This window comes from Sceloporus occidentalis, unplaced genomic scaffold (assembly GCF_023333645.1).
Source record: "Sceloporus occidentalis isolate IW3139 unplaced genomic scaffold, rSceOcc1.0.p SCAF_2, whole genome shotgun sequence".
Classification (NCBI taxonomy): domain Eukaryota; kingdom Metazoa; phylum Chordata; class Lepidosauria; order Squamata; family Phrynosomatidae; genus Sceloporus; species Sceloporus occidentalis.
Genome location: NW_028316982.1, coordinates 184,439,125 through 184,462,006, shown reverse-complemented (window position 1 = coordinate 184,462,006; position 22,882 = coordinate 184,439,125). Strand labels below are relative to the sequence as shown.

At 39.8% G+C, this 22,882-nt stretch overlaps 1 protein-coding gene across 1 annotated transcript in view; it reads left to right on the top strand.

The window, feature by feature from the left end:
• Positions 1-22,041, top strand: part of MAP3K15 (mitogen-activated protein kinase kinase kinase 15) — an 89,275-nt gene extending 67,234 nt beyond the window's left edge. Inside the window, exons 18-29 of the mRNA XM_089511706.1 lie at positions 1,825-1,955; positions 2,177-2,282; positions 4,134-4,291; positions 8,473-8,656; positions 9,772-9,949; positions 11,074-11,248; positions 15,961-16,146; positions 17,369-17,474; positions 18,805-19,015; positions 21,503-21,615; positions 21,777-21,874; positions 21,961-22,041. Coding sequence (XP_089367832.1) covers positions 1,825-1,955; positions 2,177-2,282; positions 4,134-4,291; positions 8,473-8,656; positions 9,772-9,949; positions 11,074-11,248; positions 15,961-16,146; positions 17,369-17,474; positions 18,805-19,015; positions 21,503-21,615; positions 21,777-21,874; positions 21,961-22,041 — 1,727 coding nt within the window. The remainder of the gene's footprint in view (positions 1-1,824; positions 1,956-2,176; positions 2,283-4,133; positions 4,292-8,472; positions 8,657-9,771; positions 9,950-11,073; positions 11,249-15,960; positions 16,147-17,368; positions 17,475-18,804; positions 19,016-21,502; positions 21,616-21,776; positions 21,875-21,960) is intronic.
• The last annotated feature ends 841 nt before the right edge of the window (positions 22,042-22,882 follow it).

Below are 22,882 nucleotides of genomic sequence, written 5' to 3'. Positions count from 1 at the left end.
ATAATTATTTTAAAAGAGCATAAAATTGCAAGGCAAAATTAAAAACAAAAGTACATTCCACATTTTGACACTTTTAAGTCTGAATTTCACAACAACACACACATTGCATGGAGGGGCGGGGAAAGAAAAGAAGAGAGAGGAGAAGTTTATTGAAGAAAGCTGAAATGAACAGATGTGTCTTAATGAGTGGCACTTGAATATAAGTCTCTCCTTAGAGCCAGAGGTTATGTGGAAGGTCATTCCAATAGTAGGGAGCTATAGGCAAAAAGGGATGCCAGAGAGAAAAATAGAGGTTGCCATTTTAGGTTTAGGCGACCTAGAGAAGAAGTGCAACAGAGAGATCAGATTAGAAGGTTACAGACCTAAAACATTTTAATGAAGCTAATTTGTTTGAGGGAAGATATGCATGATATATTGAATTTTTTTTCAAAGAATTCAAACTGTGATGAAACCTTTAGTCTTAACTCAAAGTGACCTTGTATTAAAAAGTATATTTGGCAGGTTTTATTAATAATTCTGTCTTCATTTCAGTTTTGATTTAAAGAAATTAATTAACTCTATCTTCAGGAATATGATATCAGAAACTATGACTAGGGATTTGGACCAATCCATTTTTGCAAATATTAAACAAAACAAAAAAGAAACACATAGAGTATGTTTAAAATAATTTGTGCCTGTAGGTGGAGTCATACCTCAAGCTGCTGCCACATTGCAGAATTAATGTAGTTTGACATCACTTTATTGAATCCTGGGACTTGTAGTTTGTTATGGTACCAGAGCTCTCTTACAGAGAAGGATATATATCTTACAAAACTACAAATCTCAGAATTCCATAGCATTGAGCCATGGCAGTTAAAGTGGTGTCAACTGCATTAATTCTGCAGTGTAGATGCAGCCTTAATGATAGTTTATCTCTTTGGCATGTCAAACGTCCTAGTTTCAGTCCCTGGGAATTCCTGGTAGAATTGCAAAAGATTTATTTCCTGAAATCCTGGAGAGACACAGTGATCAGTGCAGATGAACAAAATGGGAACTCTTATTAGATTGACAGAGTGCTGACTGCTTTAATCTATCATTAGTGTTTAGAATTATCTTTTTAGGGGTGTACACACAATTCTGTGATATAATCCTATAGCCTATATCTGAGAAATATGAAATACAGGAATTTTGGTAAAGAATTCAGTACAATTCTATACCTATTTACTCAGAAGTGTTTATGTAAGCTTGTATCTTCAATCACAGACTGCAACCTTACAGCATAAATAGTAGCCCTGTATCTGGGGTGGGAATCATGTTCCCCCATGTCATTGGACTGTATCTAGGCTTGCCATATCCCGCCTGGGGGCAGGACTTTCCCGGTTTGGGGCGGGTCCGCACAGTCCCGCCCCGGTTTGGCCCCACCCCCGGGATTGCCCCCACCCCCAGGCGAGATATGGCAAGCTAAGGGAGGCTTTCCCTCGCAGCTTGGGCCAAGGCCTGCAGGGAAAGCCTCCCTGAAGGGGAGGAGTCTCTCCCCGCAGCCTCAGAGGCTCCTATTCAAATGCAGGACACAAAAAAATGTGTCCTACATTTGAAAATTTTGTCCTACATTTGTCCCGGTTTGGAGGTCCTGATGAATGGCAACCCTAACTGTATCTCATATTATTCCTTACAGTATAATTAGCTATGCTATCTAAGGCTGATGGGACTTGCACTCCAACATCTGGGCATTTACTGATTCCCACTCTGAAAGTATTTATGGAACAAGATATTCTTTTTAAAGAGGTCCAGATAAATTGGACAGAGTAATGTTGTACTTTTTTTCCTTTTTTTGTCCAAACACAGGAAGTCTTTCTGCACTCCTAAGATCAAAGTGGGGGCCAATGAAAGAACCCACAATTAAGTTTTACACCAAGCAGATCCTGGAGGGCCTAAAATATCTCCATGAGAACCAGATTGTACATAGAGACATAAAGGTGAATATGTCTGTACTTTGTTACACAAGTTTATTATATTTGATACACAAATACAAAGGGTATTTCATCATCTCATTATGCAAATTACCTCTTTCATGGTGGCTTAATAGATTCCCTGCTAATAACTATTAAAAAATATAAACCACGCAAAATCCCGACAAATCTTGGCAGAATTTATGATAATTTGTATAACTGCATTTTCCTCTTCATTTTTTCTTTAGGGAGACAATGTTTTAGTGAACACATACAGTGGAGTAGTGAAAATCTCTGATTTTGGGACTTCCAAACGCCTTGCAGGAGTCAATCCATGTACAGAGACATTTACAGGTAAAAGGAAAAAGGAACTTAAAAAAGGTTACCATGATAAAAAATTATTAATGGAATCTGTTTTATTATTTTCTCAGTTCTAAAAAATGACCTAGGACTAATGGGAGTGTTTTGTCTGCAAGGATAGCAACATGATGCCAGAACTGCCTCATTTAGCTCTTTGTGGTGTCCTGGAATTGATTATTTCTGCTGCAGGCCAGGCTTGTACAAGTAGACTTTAGACACACATACCTTCCAACCTCCTACTTTGGCAGGAAGACTCTGGTTCATTTCCTGCCATCCCACTTTCCCAAATGTTGCTTGGCCATACATGTTCTGGTTTTCTTTTGTGAAATGTTGGGGGATATTGTCCCTGCTTTCTACCATATTAAAAATAAGGTTGAACTTTATAGGCCTCTTGAAAATAATGTGTGATTTGTCAGATCAGTTTAGCATAAACAAACAATATGCTAAAATTTATTGTGGTTTGTGTGTATATGAAAGAGACAAAGATGGAGAGAGGGAGAGAGAGAGAAAGATCTTTTGTGGAGGTGGGTTCATCCTGGTTGTCACTGCATGCTTCATCCATTTGAAAGGTTATATTTTCCCATATGAACCCACCAGAACTTTAATATCATAAAGTGAAGGCTTTCTCTTGGTTCCACCGCCATCACAGGTGAGGACATGGGCTGCTTCCAACTTCTAGAACTCCCTTCCGTGGGAAGCTAGGCTGGCTCTTTCCCTGCTTTCCTTTTGCTGGCAAGCAAAAAACATTTTTATTTCAGCAAGCTTTTAATATTTAAGCAGGTAGATTTTTAATATAGATATATGTTTTATCTGTTTTTAACTTTTGTATGATTTTAATCAGTTTTATACTGTTTTAATGTGGTGTTTTTAAATTGGTTTTTAATTTTTTTGGTAAACATTTTAAATTTGTTATTATGGAAGCCACCCTGGGTCCCGGCTTGGGAGAAAGGTGATATGTAAACAAACAAACAAACAAACTGGGTTTTTCAAAGGGCTCATTTGTTTGCTGCGGTCCTCTTCTTAGGCTCCAAACAAATAAAAAGTGACTCGTGGACAATTCAAGATGCTAGTGTCAAGCATATCAGCAATATTCAATGTATTTTGAAATTAATGAGGAACTGGGTATGTATAGTCCACAATATGTTTTAGCCACTCCAGATCTTATGCACACATCTGCGAGAGAGTATCTTCTATGACATGCCCAGCCCAAGACACAGTCTGTAAGACACAGTCTAGTATGGTACCCTTATGCCAACAGTAATCAAATAAATGGTATTATATATAAGTAAGAAATAAACTTCATGCATGCATCTCAGTTTTTTAACTGAGGCATTCAATATTATGCTCCTACAAACTAGTTAACAAATAGGTTGGGACTCCACTGGTAGCTCCCTATTAAATCATGATATTTGTATAATATTTTTTCCTTGTTAATTTAATACTATTTACACAGTTAGTAGCTAGTTATTTATTAGTTGGTTATACCACTAAATCTGTTACCACTAGTTCATATCCAGCCTTCTATCTATACAATCTAACCTTCATGTGTAAAAACAAAACAAAACATGGAACATATATTCAAGGGTGATCTTTTCAGTCTAGTTAAATAAACTAAATGGATTGTCTTCCTTTTGAAACCCATTGCATAAGCAGAGGCAGCCATCCAGAAAAATTGTGATGAAATGCAGTCTAGCAGCTGTGAGTTAGTGGCATTGGCACTTATCCATCTGTTAAGTCCATCTGCATAGTTAATGGTGTACTACAAAACACATAATGAAAAATCAGACAGGTTCAGTGAGGGGGGAAAGGTAACTCATTTACCCATTGTTTCTTTCCTGATTTTAGGTACTTTGCAGTATATGGCTCCAGAGATTATTGATAAAGGGCCTCGAGGCTATGGTGCACCAGCTGATATTTGGTCATTGGGTTGCACGATCATTGAAATGGCAACAGGGAAGCCTCCATTTCATGAATTGGGGGAACCACAAGCAGCTATGTTCAAAGTAAGTTCTTAGCCAAATGAACAAAAACTCTTGAAAAGAAACTTCATGGCCATAATAAGTAGTGTCCTTAAGCTTGGGGTCACCCAGTGCAGGGGGGGAGGGCTGCTGGAAGTGGCCTTCGCCACTGGCTTGCTGGGCTACCCATATGCCCACCCAGACATACCCACCTGCCCATCCAGACATAAGGGAGGGGAGGGGAGAGGAGGGAGGTTCGCCCCTCCTTTGCCTCCTTGCAGCTCCCTTGTTACAAGGAAGTTGTGTGGCAGTGAAGCCAAGCTCTCCCCTCCTTCACTTTTGCCGGGCATCCTCATGAGGAAGGAGCCACATAGAGGCGACACTAAGAGGGATGGACTCATCCCTCCTCTTCTGCTGCCTTGGTTTCCTCCTCAGGGAGAGAATCATGGCAGCAAAGAAGTGTCAGCAGCAGCACTGCACACCCCGCAGTGGGAGGAGGGCCCCACCAGGTGGCACCCCTCTTCTTGTGTGTCAGGTGGTGTGGTCTGTACACTTGCAACCCCCGCCCCAGCGATGCCACTGGCCATAATCCATTTCAGTAGCCTAATTAAATGATATGCCTGAATTGGGTGTTTTAATGTATGTAGGTTAAGCATGTACCAGCTGTGTACCCCATATCCCTGTCATTACAAACTCTAATCCAACCTGTTATTGACCATGTGGATTTGGCTGCCTTATATTGAGTCAGATGATTGGTTTGTGCGATCCACCTTCTAGCCAATAGCAAAAGCTAGGTGGAAGAGATATGTTTTATGCAATAATTAAAATATTTATGTCCTAGCCTGTATCATGGGCTCTCAGGGGCATGTACAAGCAGCAGCAGCAGCAACAACAACAAAACAGTTTAAAATAATAACTATAAAATAATTCAAAGATTAAAAACATGTTAAATTATTTAATCAGGGTATTTTTAAGCACACAAGGTTAAAAGAGTTTTAAAACCATGCACATCTTCATTTTGGGAGAAGTCATAGAAAGGGATGTTTTACCTAGACAGCAGGATGAAGCAGGCATTTAAGGGTTGATTTCTATGTTTCTGAAAGACTCTCAAAGAAAGGTACAGTAGTTGTATGCCTCCATGAAGAGATTATCCCACAATCTTGAACCAACTGGTATAAAGACTCTGCTTCTGTCTGCCACTGTTCCTGCTTCCCATGGAGTTGGCCCCCAAATATAGGCCCTGATAAGAACCAAAATTGGTGTGAAGGAGCAGTAGAAGGAAATGCACTCTCTAAGAAGCATCAGGCCAAAGGTGTTAACTGCCTTAACAGTAAAGGCCAAGCAGCTTGAATTGAGTCTGAAGGTGTACAGGAAATCTATGCCAGTGTGGTACAATAAAGAATGGACTGTTGGAACAGGAACTTGAGAGAACAAAGTTCATATTGGGCCATGTTTACTTGGAGGCCTTGGGCTGCCACTCTCCCTTTAACCTTGGCTTTTGAGAGTATAAAATAGGGTGGAGGACAGTCACACACATCACTTTGAGCTCATTGGGGTCATACTGCAATACAACTTCCAAACTGTCTTCATGGAGAGATCAAAATTGATCAAGTTATGATAACTCAGTACTGGTGGTTAAAAAAGCATGAATTAATCTTGCAAAATCTCCTCAGTCTATGGAACACATGAAGCAGATGGAAAGTCAGTGGTGTAGTGGTACTTTCTGAAGCACACCGTCATTTTGACAGTTCCCATGGCAACATCTTCAAGGAGAGTCCAAAAAATGCAGGAAGTGTTTCCTTTTGTAACATTAATGGATTTGATCCACTTATGACCAAGCTACCTGCAAATCCTTTGATTGCAACAGGGGTAGCAGATAACAATCCATTGTTGCTGGGAAAGTCTCATAGCTACTGAAGGGATTGCAAGTGACCTTGGAGAGAACAGAGGAGTCCAAGAGATGGTAGTGGTAGGGGATGTCATAGTTCCTGCTGTTATTTTTAAAAAGTCCCATAGAATCAGCTTGCAATCCCTGACCCCACTGCACCAGTGTGGAAAACACAACAGCAATGAGCTTTTTAAAAAAGTAGCACTGGCCTGTTACAGACAGGCCAAAATAAAGCTGCTTCGAGTCACTTTGGAGGTATGGTATTTCAATGATGCATGAGTCCTAAGAGTCCAAAAGCCACACCAAAGCTGCACTCCAGTCCTTAGGACTGGAGCGTGGCTTCTGTGTGGCTTTTGGACTCTTAGGATGCATGCATCATTGAAATACCATACCTCCAAAGTGACTCGAAGCAGCTTTATTTTGGCCTGTCTGTAACAGGCCACTATATCTCTATCCTGATGGGGTAACAATTCTATCAAATCTGTATTCTGACAGATTGCAGGAGATCCCAAAAGGATCATCTCAGTTTTTCAGTTTCTTTGCCCTTGTCTCCCTGACCACAGCTTTTATGCACTGATTGTGAGCAGAGACTTCGTCACACAGATGTTTGGTACCTGAAATGTATGAGATCTGAGCATCATAAGGATGCTCCCAAACCTGGAATAATCTCAGCCAGCTGCTCTATATACATAGATGTTTAAACAATGCTGGTGATAAGGACAGCTGTGTAGTATTGGTGAACTAACGCTATTAACACCTTTGCCACCTATCACAGATTGCCCTTTTCTTTTTCCAGTGTGGGTGGGAATGTAAAGTTGTTAACCAAGTGTAACTTTATGCTTTTCCTATACTGCAGAAAGTAAAACCCCTGCCCAGTGAAGATGGTGATCTGGATGTACATTAAAATTTTTGGCTTAGAAACAGTTAATGAACTAATAATAGCTGGTATTGTGACTCAGACACTTCTGTTGGTCATCATTTTTGCTTCAGTTAACAAAACCAGCAGACTTTTTGTTAATTGTTGAAAGCAAAATTGCTCTTGTAGATGTATAATACTCCAAGCTGACTTAATGCTAATCAAAATGCTTGATTCTTTTGGCAGGCTGTTTGCACCTGTTTCACATTTATTAGAGTCCACCAATCAGCTTTAGTTTCAGGACTACTCTGCTTGTTTTCCTATGGGCATTTTGTGTAGCTGTTTTTGTAGACAGAGTAGAATGCATGAAAGAAGTTATGCTTCAGCATACTTATGCAAACTTTACTTCGGAATCTGTGAAATCGTAGCCAAGACAGAGCAGGAACATTCAGAGTCTTAATAAGTTACTGTGATTGAAGTGCTTAATTATAATTAAAAATATATAATCAGCTTATGTAAGTACACTTTGAAATACTGTTAACATACCAGTCACAATAAAGCATTGCACTGCAAAAACATCAAGTAAAACAACAAAAAGGACTAAAAAGAGTAGAAACTTCTGAAAACGTTTAAATGTGAACTTTTGTAATGTAATAATAGCATGACTTGCTAAACATAGTCTACTCTAGTTTCAGCTATATTTGCCATGTGCTAGTGAAACCAGGGCTCACAGGGTTGGAATGCAAGGATTTTTTTTTATTAGCAGGGACTGTGGTATTATTTGCTGCCAACCATTTGCCCTGTTCCCTATTTCCTTTGAAATTAGCTTGCAATTCTCACAGTGGCTGGGGGAAATTAATATTTCTAGCAACAATATGTGAGCTATGTTTTGTCCTGGTTGTTAGTGAATGAAGATATGGGAAACACCAACAAAAAACTGGAAGCTACACAACTGCAGTCAGATATAGTAATAGCTGCAGCATCCAAGAAATCTCTTCCTCTGTCCTCCCTCCACTTGATAATTCTAAGGACTTGGAATTGTGGAGCCTATGGGCCACATGGATCTTTAAGACCCCTGGACCACCAATGACTCCACCAACAATCAGTATCAAGAAAAGATGATTGGGGAAAATGCTATATTCTGCCCCCGCCCCCCAAAATGGACTAGGCATTATTGACCAATATGTTCCCTGAATGTTGTTTTCAGAACCACTCCATCCCAAAACATCCAAAAATAAATTTAAAGCATGAATGGAAATAACTGAAATGTCACTTGTAATTTCAAGCAGAGGCAGGTGTGTCCCAGAATTACTTTTTAATCTACTGAGCATGCCCAGTCCTGTTGTAAGAGCACTAAAACAATACTGTGGATGTGTAGCTTTAGTTGTGAGGTGTTATATTACATTATTGCACAGTGGAGCAATTCATCTTCAAATTAACTTTTCTTGGTCATATAATGTAGACTTTTCTCATTCCTTGCAGGTAGGAATGTTCAAAATTCACCCTGAAATTCCTGAATCATTATCAGCTGAAGCAAAAGCTTTAATTTTGCTCTGCTTTGAACCTGATCCAAATAAGCGGGTCACAGCATCAGATTTACTTAAAGACCCATTCTTGAAACAGGTGAACAAAGGCAAGAAAAACAAAATTGCATTCAAGCCCTCAGGTAAGGAGTTATCAGGCTAAATATTTACAACATAACTAAAGATTATGTAAAGAGATTTTAATAATTATTCTTCTCTGTAATTCTGGATGCTTATGCCAAGAAATCCACAAAATGGACTCTAAGCTTTCCGAGAAATCTACATGCTACAAAAAATACCTGAATGTTTAGGCTAATGCTAATGTACCCAAGTCAAGAAATAAGAAAATGGTAGAAATGAGAGTCTTGTTCTTTCAACAATCAAGTAATGAGAAAACTGGGGCTCAGATGTTCCAAAGAAAGGAATTTTTACTGGAGAATACTTACAATAGGGGTGGGCAACCTGTGGCCCTCCAGATGGTAATTAAACTCAGGTTACCATCAGACTTAGTTAGGCTAGCCAGAGGTGAGGGATGGGAGTCACAACAACTATAATAGAGAATCACAAGTTATTCACCTCTAAAAAAAACCCCACCCTCATTAACCTACATTGAAAACTCAGTAAAGCAAATCAGGCTGTGTACCAAATACTCTAAAGGCATCAGATCGCATCCGCTTGTGGAAACTAAGCAGGGTCAGCCCTGGTTAGTATTTAGATGGGAAATGATTAACGAATACCAGGTGCTGTAGGATATAGGAAAAACCACCTCTGAGTATTCCTTGTCCAAGAAAACCCCATGAAATTCATAGGTCATAAGTTGACCAGCAACTTGAAGGTACACACACACACACACACACACACACATAAAAGCAAAAAATAAACAATAAACACTACCACAATGACTTCTGTGCAAGGACTGATTTGCCTTCCCGAGACCAGAAATCTTATACAAATTGATGTGCTGGAACAAGCAAAGTTACAAGAGGAGGTTGCTTATCAGAAAGAAATTCTTTCAATGACTGGGAACTAGATGCAGTGTCTGCTTTAGCTCACTTCCTAGGTGGATGCACTAGCAAGGTTAAATCCTCTTTAGGTTTGTGTTTGAGAAGAATTTCACATTCACACACACAAGACACCATTTCCCCCATTTTCATTTTAGTTGATAGTAATGCTATTTGTTCAGTGTTTATTATAATTTATTTGCTTAAAAATGAGAGGACTTGCTTATTCATTTTTCTTTTTATATCTTGTGTCTCAGATTATAACCGTAGCACATCTCTCCCTCTGCCAGTCCAAGGGGAGCAGGCTGGCAGCAGCAGCAGTGAACATGGCTCTGTCTCCCCAGACTCTGATATGCAGCATGACATGCTCTTTGAAAAGGCAAAGCGCTCTGTATCAGACATCCAAACCAGGAATGCCATCTCTCACTTGCTAAGGTAAAACCTGACCTATGCAGAATTACTTACCTAGATACTGTATATGACTAAAAACCTATTGTGCTTACACTTAATGGTCATGTTTAAAAAGCTAAATTCATTGTGCAGTGTGTAATATAAGGGACAGTTAATTGTGATGTCATTGTTCCTATAGGCCCCTAAAAGCAAGAGTCATTATAAAGGAAGTCTTGTTAAAATAAGTGATCCTATGAATAAAGAAAGAGAGCCAGAAGTATGTAGTAGTTTGAGTGTTGGATTAGTGTCCAATCTGAACTGCAGAAATAATGCAGTTTGACATCCTTTAACCATCATGGCTTAATGCTCTGGTATTTGTAGTTTTGTGAGGCACCAAAGCTCTCTAACAGAGAAGTGTAAATATCTCACAAAACTACAAATACCAGAATTTTATAGCATTAAGCCATGGCAGTTAAAGCATTGTCAAAACTGCATTAATTCTTCAGTGCAGATTAGATCTAGTAGACCAGGGTTTGCTCAGCTATGGAAACTCATTGTATAACCTTTGGAAGGTCATACTCTCTCAGCCTCAGAGGCAGGCAATAGCAGACTTGCCAAGAAAACCCTGTAATAGGGTCACCTAATCAGAGTTGACTTGAACACATCTAAAACAAACAGCAACAAATGAAGAACAGGCATTGTGAAATCTTCCAGTGATTGTGTTTGACATTCATGTGTCTTAATACTAAAGTTGAGTTTATAGCTGACTTAGTGTCTGCTGCGTAGTGTAACACTTGGGTGGCTGGTTTTCATTGTGGTCTGCCACAGATCTGGTTCTTTTATTTAAAATAATGTTTAAAATTACTTTAAAATTGCATTATTTCTAGTCATATCCTTGGTCCAAAACACACTGCAGAATTAATCAGGGTTGAGACCATTTTAACTGCCCTGGCTACAGTCTTGGGAATTGTAGTTTATTGTGGCACCACGGCTCTCTGAAAGAGAAGGCTAAATGGCTCACAAAACTACAGTTCCCAAAATTACCTAGCATTGAGCCAGAGCAGTTAAAGTGGTCTGAAACTGGATTATTTCTGCAGTGTGTTTTGGGCCGTTGTTAAGATCATTTGATGGTTTGTAGATTCTAATGGTTTTGCCACTTTCTGTTCTAGCATTCCTGATGACAGTTCAGTTTCAGATGAACGAAGCGCTTCCCCTTCCCTTGAGGAAAAAGATTCCGGCCTTTTCTTGCTACGAAAAGACAGTGAACGTCGTGCAATTCTCTACAAAATTCTCAAGGAAGAGCAGAATCAAGTTGCTTCCAATTTGCAGGATTGTGTAGCCCAGGTGATACTATTCTAAGATTATTTTCTTGTTTGAAAAAAAAAACATTATATGGTAGTTTATAATAAAGATAATAGAATATGCAGTATATAAAATATTTAGAAATGGGCTGGGAACATGCAGCGGGTCTGAGGGCCATATTCACATCCCCCTGGCTCATCACAGGCTTCATACATTCCATTATCCTCAACCAGAAGTCATGTTTGGGTCCCTCTGCTCATTTTTGAATTTTATTCTTGGCCATTTAATAGTATGGATCCCAGAAATAGGGTTTAGGGGGGAAACTGTGCTCCCAAACTGTTTTTGTGCCAAAGTAGTGCTTTTTTCAGTCAATTTCCTTTTGATCTGGGGAGATGTGGGTGTAAGTTAAGGTCTAGAGGGTGCCAAAAACCACATGAGGGCTCTCCAAAGGCTGTATGTGGCCCATAGGCCACTGAACTTCCAGACCTGATTTAGAAGGGAAATGGGAATAATTGCCTAACAGCGTGAAAACTGGTAGAACCAAGAGCCTCCCCCCATGCCTGATTTGGGGGAAATGCATTTTCAAGACACTGAAAGCCTATCAGTGTTTCAGATGGCTCCACCATCACAAGATGAGGAGGGAATTCTGCTTTTAAATCATATACCATATACATAAAATGCCTTTGTACAGGCTAAATGAGGAAGGATGGCCACCTTTTGAGATAGCATGTGGTTCTCCCAAGGAAATGCAATTTAAAGATAAAGAGGAAGTGCCTCTCCTTATTTCCCCCCTTTTACACACATATACTCTGATGATAGAGCCTTGAGGTCTCCAACCATAAACACAAACATGATCATGTAAAGCTGTGTTGTTTGTAGCCATTCAAATAGATTTCGAGTTATTTCAAAAGTAATAAAGAAGGCAAAAAAATATATTTGTAAAGAAGGATATGAGCCACAGGGGACTATGCAAGTAGTTTTAGTGTGAGACAAAAAAATCAAGTAGAATGGCTGGAAATCAAAATAATTTTATATTCCTTCTCTTTTCAGTCTTGCTGAAAATTGCCATAAGGAATGGGGTCTGTTATAAAAGAAAGCAGCACTTGCATACAATAAATGTCTAATATTAACAGGCTGTTTCCATTCCCAATGCTGATTGCTTTCTGTCAGTGGCTGTACAAGAAGCAGGAAGAAGTCAATATCTGATAGAATTAATTAAAAAGGATCATGGCAAACACAGGATATGAGGTCCCTAAATGCAGCTAGAGCAGGAGAGATGTCTTGTGTGATTACCAACTGGAGGAGTGTGGATGACAACCTTCTTCTTTGTTGTTATTGCTGCCACTGCTCCCTGTCGATATGTCATCCTGCTGTTGTTCTCAAGCATTTTCTCTGGATACTTGTTGTTATGTAAAATTAAAAGGAGACAAGAGACTTATGTAAACGTTGGTTTTTAATCCATAACAACTGTTATAATAGTCAAGGCTTTCTGTGGTTTTGGCACAGCAGTCTCTACAGCCAGTAGGACCAAACCGCATTGTAAACTGCACGCTTTCATTTTACAATACTCAGAAAAGATGTTTGGTTTAGGCATGGCCACAATCCTGCTTCTTTAAAAGCCAGTTTACTGAACCAAGCAATGGAGTTCAGTGGCACTGGTGAGCAGGATGCTGCAGGATGGTGTGACCAGCCTCCTTGTGAGGGTGTGATGACAGATTCCTTCTTCTGCTCTCTGCACTGTTCTTCACTAGCAGTCATTTCATGTCATTCTGCAAAACCCTGCTTGCCAGCACCTCAGAATTCTGCCATCTGGGATGCTTTTAAAGTGGCTTTCAGGAGCATTTATGTAGGAAAGCATCATGAGCAATATGACCTACACCAAAGAAATTGAAATTAATTCTACCACTTTAGTTGAAGCTCAGTCTTGGAGCCTGATTGCATTAGTGTTGCATTTAGCTTCTATTCTGCCTGTTCTTTTCCTAACTGATTTAATCCATGAATCAAAGTAGTTGTGACATGCCTAATGGAAGACTGCCATCTGTTGTTGATAACATTAACTGACAAAATGGCAAATGAGTCTTCCAGAATGGAAGACAGACAGACAGATATTTTATAAACTAACAAACACTATAGACTGCAGCAACAAGAACAGTAGTCTCCTGGCCCATCTGTCCTGTGCTGCCCTGCCCTGTCCTTATGGAGCCTGGAGTGTTTACAGCATAAAAAAGAAAATGGTGTGTGTGTAAGAAAAAGGAATCTAGAACCGCCTTTACGACTGATTTTTCAGCATGCAGTTTTGTGGATTTCAGTGCATTTCTTTAGATGTACTGTATGTTTTTTAAAGAAGCTGCTAGATTCTGCCCCCCCTTTTAATCCCAGAATGGTTGATGACAAAGTTGGAAAAAAAGTCCCTCTGTACACAACATATTTATTTATTTGTTGTATTTCTGTCTCACCTCCCAGGCCACAAGGATTCCCAAGGCAATCGGCAATTCAAAACCAATTTAAAACAATACCAGGATTAAAACATTTTTAAAACATCAACCTGACTTCTGTATCAAACTGCAGTAACTTTGTAGTGCATATATTCACAGTGTAACATATATTGAGCCTAGTATGCTACATATTAATTGAGGGGTGTTTATCTTAGACTTCTCTGTACTTAAGTGCTACAGCTGGTGCTCCTGTTTGTCTCTGCTTGGGGCAGCAACCACAGAAACCCATTCCTATTATGAACACATTCTGTATTCCACCTTAATTGTACTTGATACTAACTGGCTTTTCAACTCTGTCAGGATTAAATGGTGAACCTAGTTAAGGCTAACCAGATTTAAGTATGTCAGTGTAGTGTTGTGGTTTGAGCATAGGACTGTGGCTCTGGAGACCAGGGTTCAAATGCCCACTTGGCCATGGAAACCCACTGAGTGGTCTTGGGTAACTCACACTCTCTCAGCCTCACAGGAAGGCAAAGGCAAACCTCCTTTGAACAAATCTTGCCAAGAAAACCCATAATAGGTTCATCTTAGGAGCAACATTAGTTGGAAGCAGCTTGAAGGGATGCAACAAGAAGAAAAGCAGCGTTTCTGACATGAGAATGGACATGTTTCCATGGCAAACTCTGAAACTTAACTCCAATTAATAGGAAGCCAGTATTGAACCTTGTTTTAAGACTCATCAAAATATATATTTTCAAACAATTTGGAATTACTTTGAATTATTGCTAGAAATTTATGTGTGGAACCTGATAACCTGAAGCAAGTAGAGAAAACAAAATATGCAGAACTCTTCCAGTGGATTAAAAATGTTAAAAGAAAGAAAATCAGTCAGCTCCCAGAATAATGCCAAGCATCTTCCTTGCAACTACAAATTAGCATTGTTAATATCAGCACCAAGCTTCCCACCATCTCATGTGCTCAGATGGGTTTGGTCTCTGTGTGGAACTAAGTCTTCTGAGCAGTGCAGTCCTACTGTCACCCGCACTTTCACTCATAGCCTGGAATGCATCAAGAATCTTGGGGGAGTATAAAGATGCTGCTCATTTAAGAGTAGAAATCAATGCTGGTGAGATTTCCCTGGCCTGACATGTCCAGGAAGTGATTATTTCCAACAGGCTTCTTTAATATTCCAATCTATGTTTTAATCCTTCTTGCAGCATCCTAGTGGCCCCAGTACTGTCTGTGCATGCATGTACATTTACATACATATGCATAAAAAGAAACAAATAAAGTCATATTTTGGACATAGTTCCACACAAAGTTTTGTTTCAAACAGGTCAAACATTGTTGTCATAATGGTGTGATTCAGGTTTTACTGGTTGCCTGCTAAAGAAATAAGGGTGTCAGCCAGTATTTTGTATCAGCTTCTGACCCAAACCCTGCCCCCAAACCTGATGGAAATGTCATTTACCTATGTGCCAGTCACTGGCACAATGGACCTTCTTCTTTCCATACACCTGTTGCCTGTGGGGCGGGGGTACAGTCAAGGTAATAGGGTTACAGTTGTGACTCAGTAGCAATCAGGAATATGGTACAGTTATGGATGTGTAAACTAAATTTACACACTTGTCCCTCCACATTTGTGGCTTTGACTTTTGTGAATTTGATTATTCATGGATTTTATAAATATGTTCTCTCTAGGAATATCTAGGTCCTCCAGCACAACTCTATGGTCAACTTTAACCAAAAATTGCACTGAAGGACCTGAACTAAAGTTTCCTAAAGAACACTCCACTAAGCATTTGTAGCTCCTCCAGCGCAATTCTATGTTCAATGTCTGGCAGATGTTGACCACACAGTTGAACTGGAGAACCTAGAGATTCCTAGAGAGGTGTTTTCTCCGGTAAAAACAGAGTGTTTTTGTTATTTGCTGTCTTTCCATGTTCACAAGGGTCCTGTACCCCTAACCCCAGAAAATGTGGAGGGATGAGTGTGTTTAACTAAATAGCTGAAACAGAATGTTGTTGTTGTTTTGCTGTGTGCCTTCAAGATACTTCCAGTTTATGGTGACCCTAAGGCAAACCTAACATGGGGTTTTCTTGGCAAGATTTGTTTGCGGGTGTTACCTTTAGCAACTGGCCCAAGGTCACCCAGTGGGTTTTTATGGCAGAGTAGGAATTTGAATCCTTGCCTTCAGACTCATAATCCAACACTCAAACTACTTCACCATGCTATCCATTTAGATCCATGGAATTTATGGTTTGCTGATGTGAGGGTTGTTGGGTTTCTTTCATTTTGAATATTTGTTTTTCCCCCCAGAGTTCTGAAGAACTGCATCTTTCAGTTGCTCACATCAAGCAGATAATTGGGATTCTGAGAGATTTCATACGCTCTCCTGAACACAGAGTTATGGCATCAACAATATCCAAACTGAAAATTGATCTAGACTTTGACAGTACTTCTATCAACCAGATTCATCTAGTGTTGTTTGGATTTCAAGATGCTGTATGTTATATCAACGTATATTTAAAATGTTGGAAAGACAAATGTTCTGCTCTTATAAACTAGATTCATGGCTATATAGTTCCTTGGGCCAGCTAGTGGTAATCCCCAGTGAGTGTTTTACATGACCTGCTGTTATTTAAGCAGGGAATGCCAGTATGCTAATAGAAGGAGAAGGGAAAGAAAAAATAAACAGTGGAATATCATGTAGCGGCTGCTGCCTGCCAATGCCTTGCGGAAGATCAAAGATGCAAGGCAGAATGAACAAAAACAAATCCGCAAGACATTTTATTGCAAAAACAAGTCTCATCAGTACTGTGTAACAAAGCACAATATTAACTGGTAGGCTTAAAGAAAATGAAGACTTCAGTTCTTATATACTTCTACTATAAATAGAGCATTCTAGTAACTCCATTTGCTTTTCCTGTAATGTAGTTGGAAATAATCAAACTAATGCCTATGAAATTGAGATACTTCAGTAAAAGGCTCAGTAATCTGGTTGAACATTTGCAAACTTGGAAATTCTTCAAGTAAAAAACCATAGTATATTAGCTAAAATGTAGACCAGGAGTGGGGAACTTGTGGTGTCCATCTGTTGTTAGGCTCTAATTCCTATAAATCCTACTCAGTGTTTCCAGAGGTCCTGTTAATGTTCACCATGGGCAGGGCTTTTTGATATATATCTCTTCTGTAATCACTTCCTCAAAACTCACTTTCCTGTGTCCTGCCCCCAACATGGCCATGCTGTGGCCAGGAGAGAGAAAGTGTGTGTAGAAGAAACAACAGAGGATCGTCCAGATATGTCTCTATAGATAGTTGGATAACTACAGAGGACCTTCAGAAAGGTCCATGGCATAGTCCCACCTGGGTGAAACTTCAATGCCCCATCTCAATGCAGGATCTCAGCATATAAACTCCTCAGTGCAGCATCCTCTTTTTCACTTACTATCCTATAAAGCACCATGGACATTGGTGATGCTCTAGAAACATGTTCATTCCAATAGAAAAGACTGAATTTTTACAAAGCAAAACATCTTTTTCCTTACAATACATGATCATAAAGTTAGTTGTAGTCCTATTCTAATATAACCACAGTTTCAGGAAATGGCAGTTGATCCAATTGAAATGTATGTGTTGACTGTAAACAGGCATTTATCTATATTTCTTTTCTGGATGGCAAGTTGATAGTTAAAACAAATGATTTTATTTTGCTTTGTCCTTATAGGTGAACAAAGTACTAAGGAACCATTTGATCAGGCCTCATTGGATGTTTGCTATGGATAATATAATACGACGTGCTGTTCAAGCTGCTGTCACTATTCTTATTCCAGGTAAGCCCAAGCAAAGTAACAAACAATTAAGTATGAATGGACCAATGTGATAATGCACACTTGTGTTAGAGAGAACTGCTAGTATACTATGTAAAAGGAGATTAAAAACTTTTTTAGAAGTGTTATGTGAGCCTGAAGTACCTATCCACAGAGGAGACTGTTTGCTGCATTTCTTTATAATTATGGCCTTATCCTCTTCCAATCAGCCTGCACTGGATGTAAGTAATTATTTTGCATCTCTCTGGATCAGTCAGTCAGTCCTGAGACAAAGAACAGGATTGTTTATGTACCCTTAGAGGAAGTAGTGACTGATACTGGTAAGTAGGAAGTATATTCCTGAAAGTAAACAGTCCTTAGATGCTCTGACAAAAGTTTTAAGTCTGAGCATATTGTGCCTGGGCTGGGTGAAAAGAATGGTGACACCACTGTGAAATCTATGTACCCAGTTTTCATGCAGGTTAAAGCCCACCCCAGAATGCCTCTGACAGTAGTTATTATGTTGGTGAACCAGGCAACTACTGGAGCAGAAGTTTCATTCCAGAAGTCAAACTTATGCCAGTAAACTACTCTTAACATGCTGAAACCTGATAAGACTGCTTGCCTGGCTTTTTTAGCTTTAAAATATGTGTAGATGTTTATATCTTGCTCTAGTATGCTGCTTACTGTCATGTATAAATGGAACACTGAGTGTATTTTTAAACTAGCAACTCTCTTCCTTCGTCTGTTCAGGTGACTATAGCAGTGGAATAAACTTCATACCATTCAGTCTCTACAATCAGATTACTCAATACTTTTTTATGTTGGAGAAAAGGCCACTCCTTTCTCCAGGTCCCAGCTGCTATAACTTTAGATTACCTGCTTTATCACAACATCGGATGAGTGGTTTCTTTAAACACTGATTCTAATATAGCACTCAGATCTGATCCAATTTTTAATTCTCTCTTAACCATCTGTATTGTTTGAAAAGTGTGTAGCAGCTGTTTAAGAAATAATTTATTGTTATGGTTATTGTTATTGTTGTGTTCCTACAAGTTGTTTCCGACTTACGGCGAATCTAAGGCAACACAGGATTTTCTTGGCAGGTTTTTTGCCACTTCCATCCTTTGAGGCTGAGAGGGTGGGACTTGCCAAATGTCACCCAGTGGGTTTCATGGCTCAGCGAGAATTTGAACCTTGATCTCCAAAGTCATCATCCAATACTCAAACCACTATACCATGCTAGATATTTTAAAATATATAGCTATAGGTACCAAGAAAAAAGGTTGATTTGATGCAAGATTTATACGTAATAGTAAAAGAATTTGCTTTAAGATTCTTTTATTTTGTGCAGAACTTCGAGCTCACTTTGAACCAGCATCAGAAACTGAAGGAGTTGATAAAGATGCAGATGAAGTAGAGGACAATTACCAACAAGCAGAGCAAAAAAGAAATGACGAACCAGTTGTAGCATCTGGAGCATGCATACTCCCTTCTTCTGCACCTCTTGATACTCAACAGCAGCTCAGCTTGCAATTAAGCAAGCTTAAGCAGGAAACTAACAGGTAATGAGCTCACCTCCAATTTGTCCATGTGCAGTTTAAGTGTGCTTGAAATGCCATTTACCAGTTTTCCTGACTATCTTTGTGGTGTATATGCTGCAGTCAGGTGAGCCTCCACTGCTCAGGGGCTAGAGTTACACAACCACCAAACACAGTGGCTGTTTGTTTTGTTGTTTTTTCCCATCAAGTCAGCTTCTTTATACAGTGTTGATTTGCTATTCACATTATTTCTTCTGCTTTTCCGAATCTTTACAGTGGGTCCTTGGCATCAGGGTTTGCTTCCAGGACCACCATGGATAACAAAATCCGTGAGTGCTCAAGTCCCATTAAATACAATGGCATAGTGAAATGGTGTCCCTTATATAAAATGTCAAAATTAAGGTTTGTTTTATGGAACATATATGCAAGTGGCCACACCTCCATTGGGGACAACGGGGGAATGCCATCTGCAAATGCTTAAAACAGCAGATGGCAAGTCTACAGATACCGAGGTCCCACTGTGTTTTAATATTTTAAAGCCATGAATGGTTGTGTATGAAGAATCCATGGATAAAGAAATGACTGCACATCTCGCATTGCAGCAATATAGACTTTCCTTTTCTCCCTTCTTGTAGCCTTAGGATTGGACACATCAGAGAGAACAGGTGCACATAGCACAAACCCGGCACTAGGTGTTTCAGTCCAGAGATTTCTTTATATATTACAAGGGCCTCCAGATGCTCCAAAGCATGCCCTTACAGTACAATACAGGCAGATTCTGGGTTTGCGTCATGTTGGAGTGTGGTGTGTGGTATGTCACACATGTACAGTAGTCTTGATTATTCTACATAAACAGGGCCGACTGATAGTCAGCTACCCAAAAATGTTGGATAATCCACAGGGTCATTTTGTCTTGAATGACGGCGTGCATGCACCCGCGCTGCCATTGGGGACAAAAGTCCCTTGCCTCCCCTCCTCCTTCTTTCTTCCTCCCTTCCCTCCCTTGTTCCCTCCTGTCTCCTTCCCTCCCTCCCTCCCTGCTTACCTCCTGCTTCCTCTGCAGCGGCTTCTGTGGGGGGGGGGACTTCCTTTTCTCCCAAAGGGCTCTTTGGAGCCCTTTGAGGGAAAGAGAAGCAGGGAAAGCAAAGCCCGGCAGGGAGGAGTCGGAGACGGCCCGTGACCCCTTTTCCTCTCTGAGGTGGTTTGCCAGACCTGAGGCATCCTCCCAGAGATGCCTCAGGTCTGGCATAGCCAGGCAGGGAGGAAGAGGAGTCAGCCCATGAGCCCTTCTCCTCTCTGAGGAGGTTTGCCAGACCTGAGGCATCCCTGGAAGGACGCCTCAGGATCAGCAAAGCTCCCCAGAGAGGAGGAGGAGTCCGCCCGCCCTATCCTTCCTGGACCTTTCGTCACCCCAACAAAGACTCTTAGGAAGGAAGGAAGAAAGAGGGAAGGAGGAGGCGAGGAGAGGGACTCATGAAGAAGCATGGGACGTTGGATAATCCAGAATGTCAGATAACCAAAGGACGGTTTACCAAGACTCTACTGTACCTCTTTTTGAAGGGGGCACAGTGGGGTAGCAAATAGTCCTGTTCTCCAACCTTTTGTGCCCCATCTAAAACTTATCTCCACCACAGCTGTCAATCTCTGGGAGATGTCACTGGTGCTGTGAGGGAGAGTGTACAGTACTACACCTGTGAGCACACACTTGTTTCTTCCCCCTTCTCAACTAAGACTAGTTGCTTTTTCATAATCTGAATTGCATCTGTCCTCCCCAAAAGATGCAACAGCATCATTTACCCTCCCAAGACTTGATAGTTGCCAGGGCAAGGGAAGAACATCAAACTAAATGGGTGAAACAGTAGAATCTGCCCACTTAGGATATGTCTTTGATTGCACAAGCTTTTCTTTTAGCCATCAGTGTTTTGAAATTGCTGTAACAGGATGAGAATTGTACAGCCTTCCCAATGTTATTGAATGGCAATTTCCAGCAGTCTTCACTAGCATAGCCAATGGTGAAGAATGCTGAGAGTTGCAGTTCAACAATGTCTGAAGTCAGTTTCCACCTTTGTGTTGGGCTGACAGCCTGCAATTTGGTTCCTAGTTACTATTGTAGCAGGAAGCTTAAGAAGTAAAAAAAATCATCCATAAAATTCTAGGCAAGCCAGGGTGAGATAGAAATGCTGAACAATTGGTATAGTCTTTACTTATGCATAAACACCACAGTTACAACACTATACACTGAATTCTGGTGCAACACACCCCAACCCTCATTTAAGGGGATCCTTCATTGTTCAGGAAGCAGCTAGCTGATGGTCCCAACCTTCCTGTGAGAGATCTCCATTACGACAGAAACAGGGTCCCTGGCAATTTCCCCTCATACCTTTACTTTGTTTTATGTACAAAATTACCTTCAGACTATGTGTATGGGAAACTCAACCTGTATCACCATTATATATTTTATGGAGGGAAAAGTGAGTCAAATTCAACTCTGACTTGTGTTTTATTGTACAGACTACTGGAAAATCTGGTTAAAAAGGAGACAGAATATCAGGTGCTCTTACAGCAAACACTGGAACAAAAAAATCAGCATTTGCATCTCCTTCAGCTACAGTTGAAAACCACTGGTAGGTATGGAAATGAAAGGTACTGTACATTTACTTGTGTATGTTGAAGTGATAGTAATATGCCTTCAGTTCTATTTCTTCTGAATACACCAAACAGGATGTTTGGGCAGTGTGGTTCTTTATAATGTAATTATTTACTAAATGTGTCTGAATTGTTTCAGAAATTAAGCCAGCCTCCTCTCCTCTTGACTATAATGTAGATGAAGAACTTATTGAGTGGTTGAAAGAACAAAGAGCTAATTCAGAAGCAATTGACAGGGTAAGATTAAATAGATGAAAAACTCTCAGATTTTATCAACTATGACTGGCTCATATTTTAAAAGGCTGAAATAATTTGTTTTTCAGTTTGTTCAAGAGGATTATACACTCAGTGATGTTCTAAACCTTATTACAAAGGATGATTTAAGACTGCTAAGACTTCGGTAAGAAAAATATTCCATAATTCTGGAAGCAGATGCTTTCCAATAGATTTTGAAACTAAAATTATTATTATTTTCCCTTCATACAGTGGTGGTCTTGTCTGCCGAATTTGGAATGCAGTATTAAAACACAGAAAATTGAATAATAAACTCTAGGAAATGGAAGGTTAGCACTTCAGTTTTGCCAAATGCTAGTCTGAAGAAAAAGTGGGTACACATTCCAACTAAGTTATTAATTTTTGTATATATGTCTTATAAAGGTCCTGTGCGTTTTACATAAAATACAGATTAAACAGGCTTTCTATGGAGTGTTATATTCTAAAAATAGGAGGACCACAATATTGTCACAAATAGTGCTGTGATTTCTCATTGGAAGTGAGCCATATTGTACTATATTATTTAAATGTAGTAGAACAATGATCTAATCTTGTATTTTTAAATATGTATATAATTATTTTTGTTGTTGTGTGCCTTCAAGCCATTTCTGACTTTGGTGACCCTAAATCTATCACAGGGTTTTCCTGTCAAGTTTCTTCAAGAAGGGGTTTGTCATTGCTATCTTGAGGCTGAGAGTGTGACTTGTTCAGTGGGTTTCTGTGGCTCTCATGTGTACAGTAGCTGGGGAAATGATTTAGATCTAGAACTGAAATTGAGCTTATGCACTTTAGCTACTAATATTTAAATATAAATGTAGCACATGTTTTATGAATAACAGCAGCTCTTAAATATGTGTTTTGCTAACTCTACTACTTTCTGATTAATATAAATCATGACTCTGTAGTTTTGTCAAGCATTAGAGAAGCCCTCAGAGAACCTTAAATTGTGCAAGGCTTCTAGAAGAAAAAGGA